The 17,367-nt window shown below is 40.4% G+C and overlaps 1 protein-coding gene across 1 annotated transcript in view; it reads left to right on the plus strand.

Moving 5' to 3' along the window:
* Window positions 1-17,367, plus strand: part of NOS1 (nitric oxide synthase 1) — a 90,151-nt gene that overhangs the window by 51,429 nt on the left and 21,355 nt on the right. Inside the window, exons 12-16 of the mRNA XM_066601916.1 lie at window positions 1,948-2,033; window positions 2,120-2,264; window positions 3,735-3,839; window positions 4,050-4,108; window positions 6,300-6,416. Coding sequence (XP_066458013.1) covers window positions 1,948-2,033; window positions 2,120-2,264; window positions 3,735-3,839; window positions 4,050-4,108; window positions 6,300-6,416 — 512 coding nt within the window. The remainder of the gene's footprint in view (window positions 1-1,947; window positions 2,034-2,119; window positions 2,265-3,734; window positions 3,840-4,049; window positions 4,109-6,299; window positions 6,417-17,367) is intronic.

The following is a 17,367-nucleotide window of genomic DNA, read 5'->3' on the forward strand; positions in this document are numbered from 1 at the left end:
TGAAAAGTACTCGGGTGCGCTGTGGGGCGGGGGGTTGCAGAGGGGAGTGGGGGGTAGCAGGGGGGAACAGGGGGGAGCCCTCTCTCTCTCCCTCTCCCCCCCACTCCCCGCTGCAACCCCCCGCTCACCCACAGCGCACCCGAGTACTTTTCACCCGAGTAGTGAAGTGCTCGAAAATTGCAGTGTTCGATTGCGAAATCGCCCTTACCGAGTACGTTCGCTCATCTCTAGCGGAAGCTTATCTCCATGGCAAGGAGGATCAGATGCTAAAATTCAACATACTAGATCCTTATTTCACCCAATATCATGTGTTCAGGGAGAGTCGCTAAGCCCCCATACATATACAGAAGAGCCTGGGAAGAACACCACCACAAAGGGAAGGGAAGACAAGGGGCCCTACTTGGCGTAATAAACCCAATACAACTAATAGAACTAATAAAGCACAATAGCTGATGGATGCTCTCACCGGGTGAAGTTGTGCTACGATGTATACAACTACATAGAAACACTTCAGAGATGTAATAGGCCAGAGACAAAGAGGAGGTGCAAGTCTTTCTCAATCCACTGAAAGGCCTTTCCCAGGGCTCAAACCAGGTATCATACAACAGCAGAAAAAGAACCAACCATCATAGTATAGGCGCTACCCGTCAAGCACTGACAATTATGATGTCAGACTTGTTTCTGGGGTTGAAACGCATGGTTTTAATTTTGTTAATAAAAACTCAATTATAATTGGAATTAATTCTAGCATTCTAATTGTCAGTGCTTGAAGAATAGCGCATATACTAGTTGGTTCTTTTTTAGCTTGCATACACATATGATAATCAGCTGGAATAGCTCCCTTTTCTCTAATGTGTATGGGGGCCTTAAGTCTCATTTCCCTTAGTTTATTTGTATGAATGACTTGATAATCTTTTTCTCATTGGTGGTCTGATTGTACTTTTTAATCATTCTATATCTGCTGTAAGAGAATCAACTCAACTCTTGACTGTTTTCCAATACAACTGTATTAACAAAACATACAGTAACTGTAGTAAATAAAAAGTATACCATTATTAACGTTTGGATGTAGCATGACCATCAGTGTAATGTAACTGTAATGGCATTGAGTTGCTTATAACTGACCATAGTTCAGCAGGATTAAAGGCCCTTTTACATGGAACAGTTATCATTCAAAAAAATCGTTAGTTTGTGCAAATTAGTTTGCCTATTGTTCGGTGTTCATTTTATACAAGCATATAAGCATGTTCGGTCCAAGTGTCCCACCGAACATATACAATAAATGCAAGATTAACATGCAGTTCAAATGGCACTCAATAGCTACACCTTTATAAAGCAGTTCTAAAATCAGTAAATACTGAAAAAATACATAGCAGATAAGCCTCACTCCTGTATAATATATATAGAAGAAAAAAGGAAGGGTGGAGCAAAACCCGGAGGAAGGTGATTAGACAAAAAGGTTTAGAGATCGTAGCGATACAATAGATGTTTGAAGTGGTAGAGGTGCTGCCTGCCAGATAACTTTCCAACTAGATGGGTGTAAAGGCAACAAGGAGAAAAGACTATAATGTCTTGAAAGTAAGCTCAACACTCCGGACTTAGTATAAATTGGAGGTCATGGATAAAGTGGTGAAGAACGATGTGAAAAGCCAGCATGTGAAAACGCGTTTCGGGGTCAGACCCCTTTGTCAGTTTAGCTGGATTAAAACATACAAACAATTGGAGACCTGGGGGTGACAAACTTCCAAGAGTTTGTGGGGATCCCAAAAGTCCTGCAAGGAGCAGGGTAACCGGGACCACAGAAGTGCTACAGCTGGCTTTTCATGTCATCCAAGATTAGAGTGTTGCAACTACTTTCCAGACATTTTAGTCTTTTCTCCTGGTCACTCCTGTATAGTATTTTATAATAAATGAAAAATGACTGTACGTATATTTTGGTATATTCAGCCTGACCCCTGGAACACTCATGTTTGGAAAGGAGTGAATGGGACACCGACTAAGAAACGAGCCATTGGATTCAAGAAGTTAGCCAAGTGAGTACTGGATTTTTGTCCAATATCACAGACTAAACAGTGCATCGTTTGCCCGTATCTAAATATCTGCTATATTCCTCTTACAGGGCAGTTAAATTTTCAGCTAAATTAATGGGACAAGCAATGGCAAAAAGAGTTAAAGCGACAATTCTTTATGCGACTGAAACTGGCAAATCTGAAGCCTATGCAAAAACATTATGTGAAATATTCAAGCATGCCTTTGATGCAAAGGTAATACAGTATTCAATTGTTCTCAGTGTATTGCAATTCTTGTATTAATAAAGCTGTAAAGGATGTAATGATTCCTTAAGTCAAGTGCAATGTCTTTGGATTGATGGGAAATTCTGGAGGAAAATATGTACTATACGGGCATGTGAGAAGAACTTGTGCAAGTCCATTTTCAGATGAGTGTATTGCCATACGTCTATAATACGTATATGTAATATGCACATGTTACAGATGACATTGCAAATATACGTCATAAGTATGTCATCAGTATTTCATCTGTATTTGCCTCCATATTTGCTGTCATTAGTTTTATTTTCTACAAGGCAAATACGTATCTTTATTTGCCCAATAGATAAGAATATGAATGAAAGCAAATACGAAGGAAAAAACAAACAAAAATGAGTCATGATTAGAGTTGAGCGAGCATACTCATTAAGGCGATTTACTCGAGAGAGCATTGCCTTTTTCGAGTACCTGCTGGCTCGTCCCTGAAGATTCAGGGGAGCCATGGGGGTGAGTGGGGGGGGGTGTGGAGGGGATCGGGAGGGAGAGAGAGATATCTCTCTCACTCTCCACCCTGCTCCCCCCCGCCGCGCCGCCCCCGCGACCCCCCCGAATCTTCAGGGACGAGCCAGCAGGTACTCAAAAAAGGCGATGCTCTCTCGAGTAAATCGCCTTAATGAGTATGCTCGCTCATCTCTAGTCATGATGCTTTGTTAAAACTGAAAAATACAACCATGTACATAGATATATAGATTTAGATTAGCTCCGTATTACAGTCCATAAAACACGGACCAAATACGGAGTTAAATATATTCATCTGAAACGGACCTAAAAATGAGTTTAGATTAAAAAAGTCTGTTGTGCCTAATCTTAGGTAGTAACATCAATAAGATCAGTGTTTCTCAACTCCAGTGATACAATCTTTGTCAGTGCCTCGGGAATTGTCACAAGAGTTCACTTTATGGGATATCCTCAAATTATGAACCACTGGAGGAACTTGAGGACTGGAATTGAGAAATATTGAAGAAACATATTGGGGGCAGATTTACTATTAAAAATTCAACTGTTTTCTGCTAACATACTGTCTAACAGTTTCCACAACATTTATGATGTATTTTAGACATTTTGGGACAATGTTTTCAACATGACCGACAAAGGAGCATGGCTTCATGGAAAAGGGGGCATGGTCTAAGTGCGCCAAATTGCACCAAAATTATGCCAAAATTTTTTGGTTTAAACTATGCTAACTCATACGTGATACAAAGTTAGAATAGACAGTCTAAAGGTTCACCAGATTTATGACCAGCAGTCGCTGTGATAAATTTGGCACATGTAAGGACTACGTTTGTACTGTCTAAGTATTTGACAGTATTAATAAGTTTGCCTCATTATTTTTCCAGTCTACCATTGTCTCATTTATTGTTGTCTTTGTTACAGTTTTGTTATTAAAGTATAAACTTTTCTTTTCAGGCCATGTCAATGGAAGAGTATGACATTGTGCATTTAGAGCATGAAACTCTTGTCTTAGTGGTGACCAGCACCTTTGGAAATGGTGACCCACCAGAAAATGGAGAGGTATAGAGCACCTGTATGAAATACTTATTTTAAGGCCTGATAAGGTACGAGGCACTGCAGGAGAATAATAACTAAAGAGCTATTTAACAGAAACATACATTTTCACTTACATGTAGCATCAGTATAGATTTACAATACATTTTGCCATCTATGCTCAGGTTTTGCATTATCACAAACATAACTCAAATAGCTTTGCTTTCTCTTCTACAGAAATTTGGCTGTGCCCTGATGGAGATGAGGAATCCTAACTCTAATATGGAAGAGAGAACGTAAGTTAACATGAAAACGAAGCAGCAGACACCTAGAACACAATTGGCCTCATTTATCAAAACTCATATCCATTTATGTGGGACTGTTCCACCAACCAAACTGCAAAATGAGCGTGGTTCATCCTAAATCCAAAAGCTGGACATTTTGTTAAATGTTTGTTAAAATGTTCTACGATTTCGGGTTTAAGTGAATATGAAAGCTGTCTAACCATAAAAACTGTCATTTTTGGCCATAGAAACCAATCAGAGCTTGACTTTTTTTCTTAAATTGCTACGAAAGGTCTAAACTGTTTTGTCATTTTTTATGCTGGGCAAAAAGGACACTTTTTATCCTAGACCCTTTTGACAAATGAGGTCTTCTTAGAAGATTCTTGAATTCTTGTAAACTCCTTTACGAAGTCATGGTTAGAAAACATGATACAACTTTTAAAATAACATTCACACACAAATAAATGTACTGTTCAGTAATTAGAAAAAAAAACATTTGCATCAAAAAATGTTACATTATCGGTACTAACGATGAATGACTTTAGTCTCATGATGTGTTTATCAAATATTAATATATAGAATGTGTCATTTATACAGAATGACAGTCACCGTAATTTCCCTTCGGCTACTTAAGGAACAGTTGTCAAACTTTGATGTGACGGTGAAGAGACAGTTCCTTGATACATGTGTCACAAATCATGTTAATTAGGTTTCATAGATAATTTAGCTTAATTAATCTAAACATGACTAGACTGTAACCAAAACTTGTACCAATAATGATATACACTGTACATTCTTATTTTCAGCATAAACCTGTGCATCCATAGAATAAAACCGCAGCACTATTGTGATTCTTTCTGTGTAAGGTAGAATCAGTTTGGTATATATGTGGCTGTATGACAAACTCTATATTTACTTCAAATTATTAACAATTTGTAACATATTATTTTATTTTAAAAAAAATTTGTGTCCATCCAGTTCAGGCTATTTTCCTGCAATGTTGATCGAGAGGAAGACAAAAAAAAACAACTAAGTAGAAGCCAGTTTTCCTCATTTTAGGGGAAAAAATACTTCATGACTCCAGTCTGGCAATCAGAATAATATCTGGATTAACAACCTTTCTGAAGTAATCAGTGACTATCACATGTAATATTGTAACGCTCAAGAAAGGCATCCAGGCCCCCTCTTGAACTTTTCTAGTGAGTTCACTATCACCACGTCCTCAGGGAAAGAGTTCCATAGTCTCACTGCTCTTACAGTAAAGAACCCCCTTCTATATTAGTATAGAAATGATCTATCCTCTAGACATAGAGGGCGCCCCCTTGTTACAGTCACAGTCCTGGGTATAAATAGTTTTTGGGAGAGATCTCTGTATTGTCCCCTGATATATCTATGCATAGTTATTAGGACGCCTCTCAGCCATCTTTTTTCTAAACTAAATAACCCCAATTTTAATAACCTCTCTGGCTATTGTAGTCCGCCCAGTCTATTAATTAATTTAGTCTTTGAACCTGCTCAAGCTCCAATATGTCCTTCTTGAGTACCAGTGCCCCAAACTGTACACACTATTCCCTGTGTGGTCTGACCAGTGACTTGTAAAGAGAAAGAACAATGCTCTCATCATGTGCCCCAATACTACTTTTAATGCATCCCATGATTCCATTTGGCTTGGCAGCAGCTTCCTGACACTGGTTGCTCCAGTTAAGCTTACAGTTAACTAAAATCCTTAAGTCCTTTTCCATGTCAGTTTTGCCCAGTGGTTTCCCATTTAGCGTGTTATGGTGACATGTATTTTCTCTGCCCATGTGCAGAACCTTACGTTTATCAGTATTAAACCTTCTTTGAAACTTTTCTGCCCAAGCCCCCAACTTATCCGGATCCTCTTGCAACCATATTCTGTCCTCTCTTGTGTTAATTACTTTAGATAGTTTTGTATTATCTGTAAATATTAATATTTTATTGTGAAATCCTTCTACAAGGTCATTAATAAATATATTAAAAATAATAGGACCCAGTACTGCCCCCTGTGCTACCCCACTAGTAATGTACCATTAATAACCCTCCTCTGCTTTCTATCACTGAGCCAGTTACTTACCCACTTACACACATTCTCCCCCAGACCAAGCATTCTCATTTTATATGCCATTTTTTATACGGCACTGTATCAAATGCTTTGGAAAGAATAATTTCTCTTTGTCTTTAGGAGCTACAAGGTGCGTTTTAACAGCGTGTCTTCTTCTGCTGATGCTCGAAAGTCATCTGGAGATGAGACAGGCCCTGGAGATAATTTTGGAAGTGCAGGCCCCTTAGCCAATGTTAGGTAAGGCTTGGATATTCTGTTACATATATCTATATGACTTTACCTACCTAGCATACTGACAATTGAAATGAGAAACATTTATTTAATGAAAATGACACCTGTCACCCTTGTGGTATTATAAGGTCTGATTTTTATTGCAAAATAGGTTATATATCTTGAACATGTAGAATGCAGGTAACTAATAAAACAAATAATAAGTCATAGTCAGATCATGGAGATCTCAAAAAATTACTGTAAGAGACAGATTAAATATGTGAAACCATGACAAAGCCGTACAACAGAATATTGTCTTAGGCAGCTGCTGAGACAGTGAGTATCAGGCAGGAAGAAAAATGAAGAAATAGAAGCAGGGAACGAGAGGGGGTGATAAGGGGGAAGAAAGGGAGCAGGAAAAAGTAGGTGGGGAACAAGATTGGCTAACTGCAATGGACAAAAGGGGTGGGGGGAGGCTTGACAGAGAAGGGAGTATCACAAAATAAGGGAAAGGTAATCATCCCAGGAATCCTCAAAACACAGCCTGTGGTGCCAAAAACAAAGAAACTTGTCATGACTTCCCTGAAAAGAGGCCGTCAAATCTTTAGTTACAACACTTTCTGAAACCAGAGGTACATGTAGGGAGAGGTTGTTTGTCTCCAGAATGCGGGAATGCATGCATGAGCTGCACTGACCAAGCGTTGAATGATTGATTTCTTGTAAGTGGTCAGGGGAATATCAAACAGATGAAGAAGGAAGAAAGCAGGAAACTTAGGTAATATATAATCTGTAAACCTTGAGGTAATAAGTCAGACAACATCCCAAAAACTCCATACCATCAGCAAAGGAGGGAGAAAGAGGGAAAAATGAAGTTAAGCCAGGAGGGTATGCCATACCACCTAGTCATGACCTTAAACCCAGCTTTTTGAATCCTGCTAGATATGGAAAAGTTATGTGTCATTCTGTACAAATGAAGATGTTTATCTTGGGAGAATTTAACCTGAAGGTCCCTTTCCCAGGCATAGGGGTAGACGGGGTGCCTACCCTCTGGTGGGAGTAAAAGGAGCTTATTTAGGAGTGAGAGACCCTGTCGAAGATAATGAGCATCAGAGCATAAGCATTCAATGATTGTGAGAAGGCAATCATACTGAGATGGTGATGGTAGAGAGAGTAGGAAATGTCGCAATGACAGGCTGACCAGTAGGGAAGCGCACAACGTTCTTGAGTAGCCGTCAATTGAGGTAGTGTCAGCTTATTAACTGTAAAGTGCCAAGCTTGTGTGCGGTGAGCGCCAATCCAGGCTCGAAAGGGGCCCGGTTTTTTCCCTGGCAGAAAGAATGTGTTATCTAGGATAGGATAAGGAGGAGAAAGGTGAGGAGAGATATCCATATGAGGAAAAGTACGTTTAACTACTCGAAGCGTAGCTTCAATGAGGGGGTGCAATAGCATTGTAAGGGTAACTGAATTTAGCAATAGAGGGGCAGATGAAATACAAAATAGAATAGAGTTCTATTTGAGAGTGACCCACAATTTGAGCGAAGCATGCGTACAGGACAGTCACAGTTTGTGTGTTTGAATTGCTTGCAAAAGGTATAATAAGCAGGGTAACATGTTCATCTTAAAGATAGTAGAGTGGCCAAACTAAGTGATGGTCTTTTTAGACCATTTGTATAAGTCATTCCAGATTGTTTGGAGAAGTAGAGAGAAATTAGATTGGCATAGTTGAGTCCTTAAGTATTTAAGGGAGGAGGCCCAGTGAAAGGAACAGAAATCCGCCAGTGCTGCTATTATGTGAGAAGATACAGAAATATTGAGAACTTCTTAAAGTTGATTTTATAATTACACTCATTGTCAAAAAAAATCAAGCACCTAGAAGGAATTGTCATTTTGCTGCAAAACTTGGCATGCAGTTACATCTCAACCACATATGCAAATGACTAGAGTTGTGGTGTGAGTAAATGGATGGTCTTGCCACCTTAAAAACATACCACCCTTTAACCATAAAAAGGCTCTCAGAGGGGGGGGGGGGGGTCCTGGACGTGGACCAAGATAGCTACTTCCTTCTGAGCCCCACTCGGTCGTCTCCTCTTTCAGCGACATTTCAGTGTATCCGCAGGCATTTTATCTACTCGATTCATCACATTTGCTTGAGAACTTTGTTATCATCCACCTGCTCGACAATGCAGTCCTCCAGCCACACTAGACCTGGTGAGTGAACAAAAGGCCTCTCCCTCTTCCTGTAGTCCTACAATGTTGACTAAGATGGCACCCAAGTACATGGCACAGGCCTTAAATGGGGCTTCAGTCTCTTCACCCTGATATAGCCCTGAAAAGCAGAGACCTAGACTGGAGGACTTATTACCAACTTTAAACACAGCACTTGAACCTACTGACCCTTTACTCGATATTCCCTTATCTAATTAACCCACATCAGAATCTTTAATAAAGGAAATGATCTGGCATTGAAAGGGTCTATCCAAAGTGACTTGCACAAACATTTAACCTCTCTCAGCTCCTCCATTTCTGATCTAGGGAGAGAGTTGGGCCCATCAAAAATAAAATGAACAAATTGACCCAGTCGCATAACAACCTAATTGACACTCACTATTCCCTAAATGATGAGGCTGAGCTGCTCAAGACTATACTAGTGAAGATTATAGCAATAGAAATAACGTAAAATTTAGGGGCATCCATGAAAGGATTACTCTAGCAGAACTCGAGGACTTCCTACTTCAACTGATGAAAATGTTACTGCCTGCAAATTCACTTCATGAGCTTACTATTCATAGGGCTTACAGGCTGACGAAACCTAAACATCTTTCTGACAATGTGCCACGTGACGTCATAACCAGAATACACTTCTTTCACATGAAAGAAGCTTTAATGTTGGCAGCACGGTTGGCTTCCAGTATTCCCACAACCTTCAAAGGCATTCTTCTTTTCACTGATCTCTCTGCTGCAACGATCCAAGCTAGGAGAGACTCTTCCAATGTTACACTCATCTTACGAGAGTCTAAGATCCCCTACAGGTGGGGTTTCCCCACAAAGCTATTCATTCAAAGGGATAGCTCTACATGTATCATCAACAAACCTGAAGATAGCATCAGGCTCCTGTCCCCATGTGGTTTACTTACAGATCAACAAACCACCCATCAACCCAGAAGACCCGTCAAATCACCACATGAATGGTCCCAGAAATCCTCTGTCCACTGAGGTTTTGACTCTTATCCACTTAATGAAAAGAATATTTCCTTCCAGGCGAACTTTGCCCCCTCGAAAAAAAGCAGGTTTCCCTTGTTATCATGTGATATTTACTGTTTCTCTGTTCTTATTTGTTCTAGTTGCTCCCAATCTTAGTGATAATGCTCGAGTTAGCGTTTTCTAAGTCTGTGAGCAACAAAATGTTTTCTTATGTTTATTTTTGTTGGTTCGTTTTAAGCCTAGTAACTTATATGCTTATGAGGGTCCTTCTTATATGCTTGTTGATATTTATGTTCTATGTCATTTAGAATTCTTTAACTTAATAAGAAAGGGCTTAATTCCCCATTTAAAAAATCTCTTGCATGGAAGAAGGCTATAGACTGATATCTTCTGCATTCAAGAGACACACTTTTCCTCACTCGCTTCTACTAAATTCTCATTTAAAAAATATGCAAACATAAAGCACGCTTTGCTAAAAAGAAAGCAGGAGTTTGGATCACTATTTATGAGAGTGTAGATTTCAATCTTATCGAATCGTGATTGATCCCAAAGCAGATTTATTATTTTGACTGGATGTATTAACAAAGTCTCAATCACTATAGCTAACGTTTATGCCCTGAATTCTCCTCAAATCCATTTTTAAATAGATTAATTAAAAAGATCTGTTATCTCCAATCAGGCAAACTTTTTGTATGTGGAGACTTCAACATTGCCCCTGACAGAGATTTGGACTCAACAGGTCATAGAGTTAGGATGTCTCTCTCCTTATCTCCCTGGCTCCATAAAGAGAACCTATTTGATACTTTTCGCTGTGTAAATGCCACTTCTAGAGAATATACATTTTATTCCACTCGGTACACATCTCACAAATAGATTTAGGTTGATAAAGGTACACTCCCCTCGATCACCTCCTCCTCAATTGGCACTTCTATACGGTCTGATCATTCCTCTATTTCATTACCCATAGCCTAAGGCCTCCTTCCCACTGACGGATTTCCGCCGCGTTGCCTGCAGCTATTAGGTTCTATTGAACCTAATAGCTCAATGCTCATAGTGCGGAATTCCATCGCGGAATTCCGCACGGTGAAATCTCCCGTCCTCGCCCACGGCATGCTCTATTTACCGCAGGTGTACGGCCGGCTTCCATTGCAGTCAATTTGAAGCCGTCCGCTCACGCTATTTTCCGCTGTAACACAGCGGAAGGTAGCGTGAAATCACCTCTCCGCCCACCGCCGCCGCGTCATATGACACGGCCGGCCGCGTCATGTGACGCTGTGGGCGTGTCTTGTGACGTGGCCGGCATGTCACATGACGCTGCGGCGCGTCACGCCGAAGCGTCATGCGGGACCCAGAACGCCGGATCCACTGATAAGTTTGGGGTCTCTGGGGGGCGCCGTGACGGGCTTCGCCGCGGAATATTCCGCAGCGGAGCCTGTCACAGCCGTGTGCAGCCAGCCTAAAAGCCCATTTACACTGTACGATTATCGCTAAAAGATCACTAATCGGCTATCGTTTTAGCGATAATGGGTGCGTGTAAATGGGCGTGGCGAAAGCGCATTTCGGGCTCTTTTCGCTGATCGTTAAAATCAAGTGAGCTTGATTTTAGCAATCAGTTTTATCAGTCGTTCTCCACGGGGGAGTGCTGATAGCATTGTGGAGAACAATGGATGTGAGCTCAGATAATAGCCTCGGGCTATTAGCATGCACTCAGAGAAGGTTTCATTAACATACATAATTGGTATTTAAGTAGCTGAGTAGCTACTTGAATAGCAATGATTTTTTATGCAAAATAGTCGCTCAAAGCTGTCACTCAAACTGTTGTTTGAGCGATCTTTGAGTGATTATCTGCTTGTGTAAATGGGCCTTTAGACACTCTACTAAATAGCCTTAGGTCCTGGAGAAATAATATCCTCCTTTTAAAAATTCCCCATTATAATAAATTGACTACTGAGAAACTTAAAGAATATTTCTTATTTAATGACTTGCCTGAGACTGACTCGTTTTCAATTTGGAATGCTCACAAAGCTTTCATATGTGGCATTTTGATCAAAATAAGCTCACAACATAAGAAAGTAAAACAAGCTCGTATTAGCGACCTCCTTGTGTAAATTAAGAAAATCGAACTTGAGTTGCCGATCCTTTTCTCCTATTCTGGCCATAAGCAACTTAAGAAAATTACTAGGATAAAGATCTAAAATTCTTTTGGGCCTCGTATTATTCTTCTTATAATAAACTCTCAAAATGAAAGTTTAATTACTAAGATCACTAATCCCCAACATATTATGGATGAATTCAACGACTTCTACTCTAAACTGTATAATTTGAAAGACAACATTTCTGCTCCTCAACCTGCACATTCTCCGATTAACGAATTCCACCAGAAAATCTAACTCTCTGCTATTCCCCCTGATCGCCTGACATAGCTCAATGCCCCCATTCTCACCTCAGAAGTTTTAAAAATAATTAGTTCTTTGAAGTACCACAAAACTCCAGGACCTGATGGATTCGCTAATGAGTACTACAAACTATTTGATCCCATTATTTCCCTGCATCTAGCTAAAACTCTTAATAAAGCAGTTTCTCGGGGTCTTCTCCTGGGCGAAATGTTGCACGCAACCATAGTTATAATCCCCAAACTGAGTAAATTATTAGACTCCCCAGCTAACTTCAGACCAATAAACCTGTTTAACTATGATACTAAATTATACTCTAAATTGGTAGCATAAAGATTTCTAGTGTTACTTTCTAATTTAATTCACAATGGCCAAGGTGGGTTTATGAAGGGGAGACAGGCCCTATATGCCACTAGGAGAATTATACATTAAATTTCAGAGGCTGCACGCTTTCGCTTGCCTTTCTTGCTTCTGACCTTGGACGCAGAGAAGGCATTTCAATCCTTTTAAATCACTAATGGTACACGTCAATGTTTTCCGTAATAATAGAGCCACTTGCAGAATTGATCAGGTCCAGCTCTAACAGTAGAGGGATTTTGGCTGGTCATCGGCAGCATAAAATAAGCCTTTTTGCGGATGATGTACTACTGATTCTTTCAGACCCCCTTGCCTCTTTAAGAAAAGCATATAACTCTCTATTTCATTTTAGCCAAATCTCTTATTATAAACGTAATATTAGCAAATCATTAATTTTTGGCATTAATATTACAGAAGAACTTAAAAATCTATCCAGCTTGAATTTCCCTTCCTCTGGCAAGAGGATAATATTCCATACTTGGGGATTAAGCTATGCTTTCCTCTAGCAAATCTCGTTTCTATAAATGTCCTGCCTCTATTGTCTTCTATCCAAGTAGAATTAAATCATCTCTCAAGCCACAAAATGTCTTGGTTACATTATGTTGTACTGTATAAAATGCTAAATCTTCACTTCCCTCACAATACGATAGATCCTTAACTTCCCTATAAACCTTACTATTGAGTATCTTCACATTACTCTGCATACTGAGCTTTGGGTGGTGACTCAGCGAAAGGTCTGTGGCTTCATCTATAATGTACCTTCACCCCAAACAGGGATGGGGGTACCAAATTTACGTTGCTACTATTACTTTACAGTTGTCAATAAATCACAGCACTAGGACTCCTATTCTTCAGACTCCAGTTGGCCTTCGATAGAATTTTACTTAAACGATTATAGGCCATTAAAGCCATTTTTAATTGCACAAGCAACTACCTCCTCGCATGTAAAAGCTCGTACTCTTCCCCCTCCTCAGAAACTTTTCCCCCTCATGTTGACAACTATCCAGACTTGGATGTTTCATCTTTGGGGAAAGATTCAGAGCATGAAAGGAAGTAATGTAAAAATTCTTGAGACTCTCAAGTACTTTGTTCCTGATTTGAAAGTGTCTAGTTGAGTCATTTTTATATCAGATCTTGTTCATAACAACAAAATTAAGACATTCTCTGAGCTCAGGTTAGAATTTGGAATTTCAAGTAGGAATCCTTTTAAAATTTTTAAGATTTCCTCCCTTTTAAAGACGCTTAACATGTCTGAAGTTTCATCGCTTCAAAGTTACATTGTATAATATCCAAAAACTCTTTAGGCAGTCACTCAGTTGTATGTCAGATATACAATATTTTGTCGGGAGACATCGGCGAATGCCCCAAAAATCTCATTTTCTAAACTGGAAGCAGATGTATCTACTAAATTTACTTTAAACCAACAGTTTTCAGCGTTGGAATGTATTAGTAAATCTTCCCTTAGCTCCTCTCTTATAGATGTTCACTACAAGCTGCTAACCAGATGGTACTTTACTCCAGTCAAAATCACTAATTGTTTCTCTGGTCTGAGCAATTTGTGCTGGAGAAAGTGCGGATACCCAGGCTCTTTAATCCACATTTTTCTGGAGCTGTCAGGTTTTCACCTCATTTTGGGAAGAAGTATTATCTTTGATTAGGAATGTAACTGGAGTGACAATTTCTAATAACTCTGCTATAGTACTCCTTTGGCTTGACTCCAGCATGATTCTCTCTCCCTTCAGGAAACTAAATTGTCACATACAGCAAAACTGATGATAGCTAGAAACTGGAAGTCCCCTATGTCTGATATCACAGCCTTGATTTTCCTTTATCTCAGAGCATTGCTCCTATGAAAATATATATGCGCTTTGTAACAATTCCATTCATAAATATTACTTGATGTGGAGCCCTTGGATTCAGTATTTTACATTTGCTTCACTGTTTCATTTGTTTCACATTTTTCTTTTCTCAATTAATAAGGGTGTATACATTTTAAAGGTTGTATTGCTTTGATCCATTATTTGTCAATATTTATCAATTCTTAGGCCTCCTGTCCACGGGCGACATTTCACTGCGTTACCCGCCGCAATAAGCCATACACGGATAACGCGGTGAGCACTTTCCATAGGATAACTATGGGTAGCACAGCCCGATGTAGATTAGTGGAAAATCGCCGCGATTTTCCACTCGCGTTTAAAAAATTGCGGCATGTCGCGATTTGGCCGCGATTTTTAAACACGGAACCTATCATTACTGATAGGTTCATCGTGGAAAATTGTGCCAACTTAGCGTTATGCCACAGCGGCAATCTTCTGCGGGAAACCGCTACGCCCGTGGACAGCCGGCCTTAAGCTTTCAGACTTTTGTACAGAATTTGCCCTTGTTTGCTGTTTGTTAAAATTCTTTTTTTAATAAAAATTCTTAATGATAAAAAAACAACCTCTCAGAGGCTTGTTGTGTGCAGTAGACTGTTTGTCCACTTGTGTAGAGCTTGTTGACCACTAGACGCCTCTACAACACAATTGAAGAGATTTTTCCCAGTTAATAGAGTATAGCAGTTCAGCCACTAGGGCGGAGCCTCAGGTGTAGCAGCCACAGGTCTGGAGAGTAGTCCGATGGAAAGCCAGGAGTCAGCAACAGTTAATCCCGGTATGCAGTACAAGGCATGAGGCAGGTAATGTAGTCAGGAGAGAAAGGCAGGAGTTAGCAATGGGTAATCTTGTAGTAATAGTAGGCAGAAGGGAATCTGGATCAAACGCTGTGGAGCAAAATAATCTCGAGGGAGTGGCAGGGTCTGGCTTTTATAGGAAGCACAGTCGAGACAGAGACAGGGTCAGCACCAGGAATCAGGAAATAGATTAACAGGAACATAGAAACAAGGCTAAGGTTTGCAGGGGAATTTGTCCAAAGGCCTGGATAGCTCAGTGGGTAGAGGCACCATCCAGAGCACAGGAGGTTGAGTCCTGTGTTCGATTCCTGACTCAGAGTTTGAGAGGGGGCGCATTATTGTAATGCGAGAAGCTGGATGGTCATATTGATGAATTTTCTGCCAACCTGGGCTATTCTGACCACACAGTTAGAAGGTGTTGGGACCAGTGGATATGTGAGGGAATGCACAAAAAGTGACCAGGCTAAGGATGCCTTCGACAGACCACCAATAGAGATAATTGTCTGATTGTCCGACAAGCACGAGCAGCTCCAACTGATTCATTGTCCGTCATCCAGATACATTATTACAGGCCCCTGTGTCTGTCGGAACCATGTCAAAGTACTTTGTTCAAGCACATTTTTTCTCACGGAACCCATTACATGTATTGCCTTTGACACCATCACCTGCATTTGCAGTGGTGTCATGAACGACTAAACTGGACTGCTAAGGAATTGGACTGGGTTGTCTTCAGTGACTAATCCAGGTTTAATTTGGCATTATTGACGTTGGTGCTTGTGTCTGTAGACCTAGAGGTGAGTGCTTCAATCCTGCCTTCGCTGTGGAGTAGCACACTGCCTTCACTGGTGGAGTTATGGTCTGGGCTGCCATTGCATACAACAGTTGGTCACTACATTACTAGTAGTGGTAGGGGGGACAATGGCAGCTCAGCAATGTGTTCAGGAAATTCTGCAGCCACATGTGTTTCCTCTCATGGCAGAACTTCCAAGTAGCATTTTCCAGCAGGATAATGTTCAGCCACACAAATCGAGGGTGCCACAGGAATACCACAGCATTGTAACACTTCTGTCCCTTGCTCAGTTGCCCGATTTATTGCCAATAGAACATGTATGGGACTATCTGAGATGCCAACTGACAGCCTACAATCTAGAGGCTCAGTTACAGCAAATAGAGACGGATATGCTACATGATTCTATGCAGAACCTGCAGGCCTCTATACCCACCCATATCACATCTTGTATCCAAGCTAGAGGCACTCCAACAGGATATTAGAGCCTCTCTTCAAGTGTTCAGCTTTTCAGAATAAATTATCCTTTTGTTTTGGTATTGTAATTATATCAACGTTACAATCACACATATAAAGCTCCATTAAATTCCGACAACCCCTTCTAGGTGCTTGATTTTTTCTTACAATGAGTGTAGATAAACTAGCATGGCGATTGAATTCTACTAATACTTTGGGGGTAGATATAAGAGGTTGTGATATAAAAAATACCAGGTCATCTGCATATGCAGCAACTTTGTGTGATACATCATGAATGGTGATGCCACATATATCTGGATTTTGATGAACATGACATGAGAAGGCTATAGGCAGAGTATAAAAATCAATAGGCGAAAGAGGGCAACCCTGGTGGGTTCCATTGGTTGTGGGAAAAGGATCAGAGAGGTGACCATTGACGCTGATGGACGCCAAAGTGGCAGAGTAGAGGCTAGATATCTAACCCAGCATGGTCTGACCCAAACAAATGCAGAAGAGCATCTCTTTGAGGAATGTCCAGTTGACACCATTAAAAATCTTCTCGGCATCTGCAGAAATGCAGGGAGAATAAGAGATGTGTACTATGAAATTAATGGCATGAAGAGTATTATCGCTAGCCTCTCTAGAAGGTAGGAAAGCAACTTGATCACTGTGAATCAAGTCTTTTAAAAAGAGGGTCAAACGGGTGGCTAGAATTTTAGCAAATAGTTTAAGGTTCACATTAAGAAGGGATATGGGGTGGTAACTACTACAGACCGACGGGTCTTTCCCTTCTTTAGGGATTACCCCTGCGGTATTATATATTGGGCCTAAAGTGAACACTTGGTTCTTGAAGTTGAAGTATTAGAATCAGGGAAAATGGACAAGTGTAAGGATATGAGTGACTATGACAAGGACTAAAGTGTGATGGCTAGATGACTGGGTCAGAGCATCTCCAAAATGGTAGGTCTTGTAAGGGTGTTGCCAGTATGCAGCGGTTAGTAGTCAAAAGGAGGGCAACTGCTAACCCAACGACTGGTTCCTGGATTTGATTTGCATGGAGGCTAGCCAATCTGGTCCAATCCCACAAATGAGCACAAATTGCCGAAAAAGGTACTG

This window comes from Eleutherodactylus coqui, chromosome 5 (genome assembly GCF_035609145.1).
Source record: "Eleutherodactylus coqui strain aEleCoq1 chromosome 5, aEleCoq1.hap1, whole genome shotgun sequence".
In the NCBI taxonomy this organism is placed as follows: domain Eukaryota; kingdom Metazoa; phylum Chordata; class Amphibia; order Anura; family Eleutherodactylidae; genus Eleutherodactylus; species Eleutherodactylus coqui.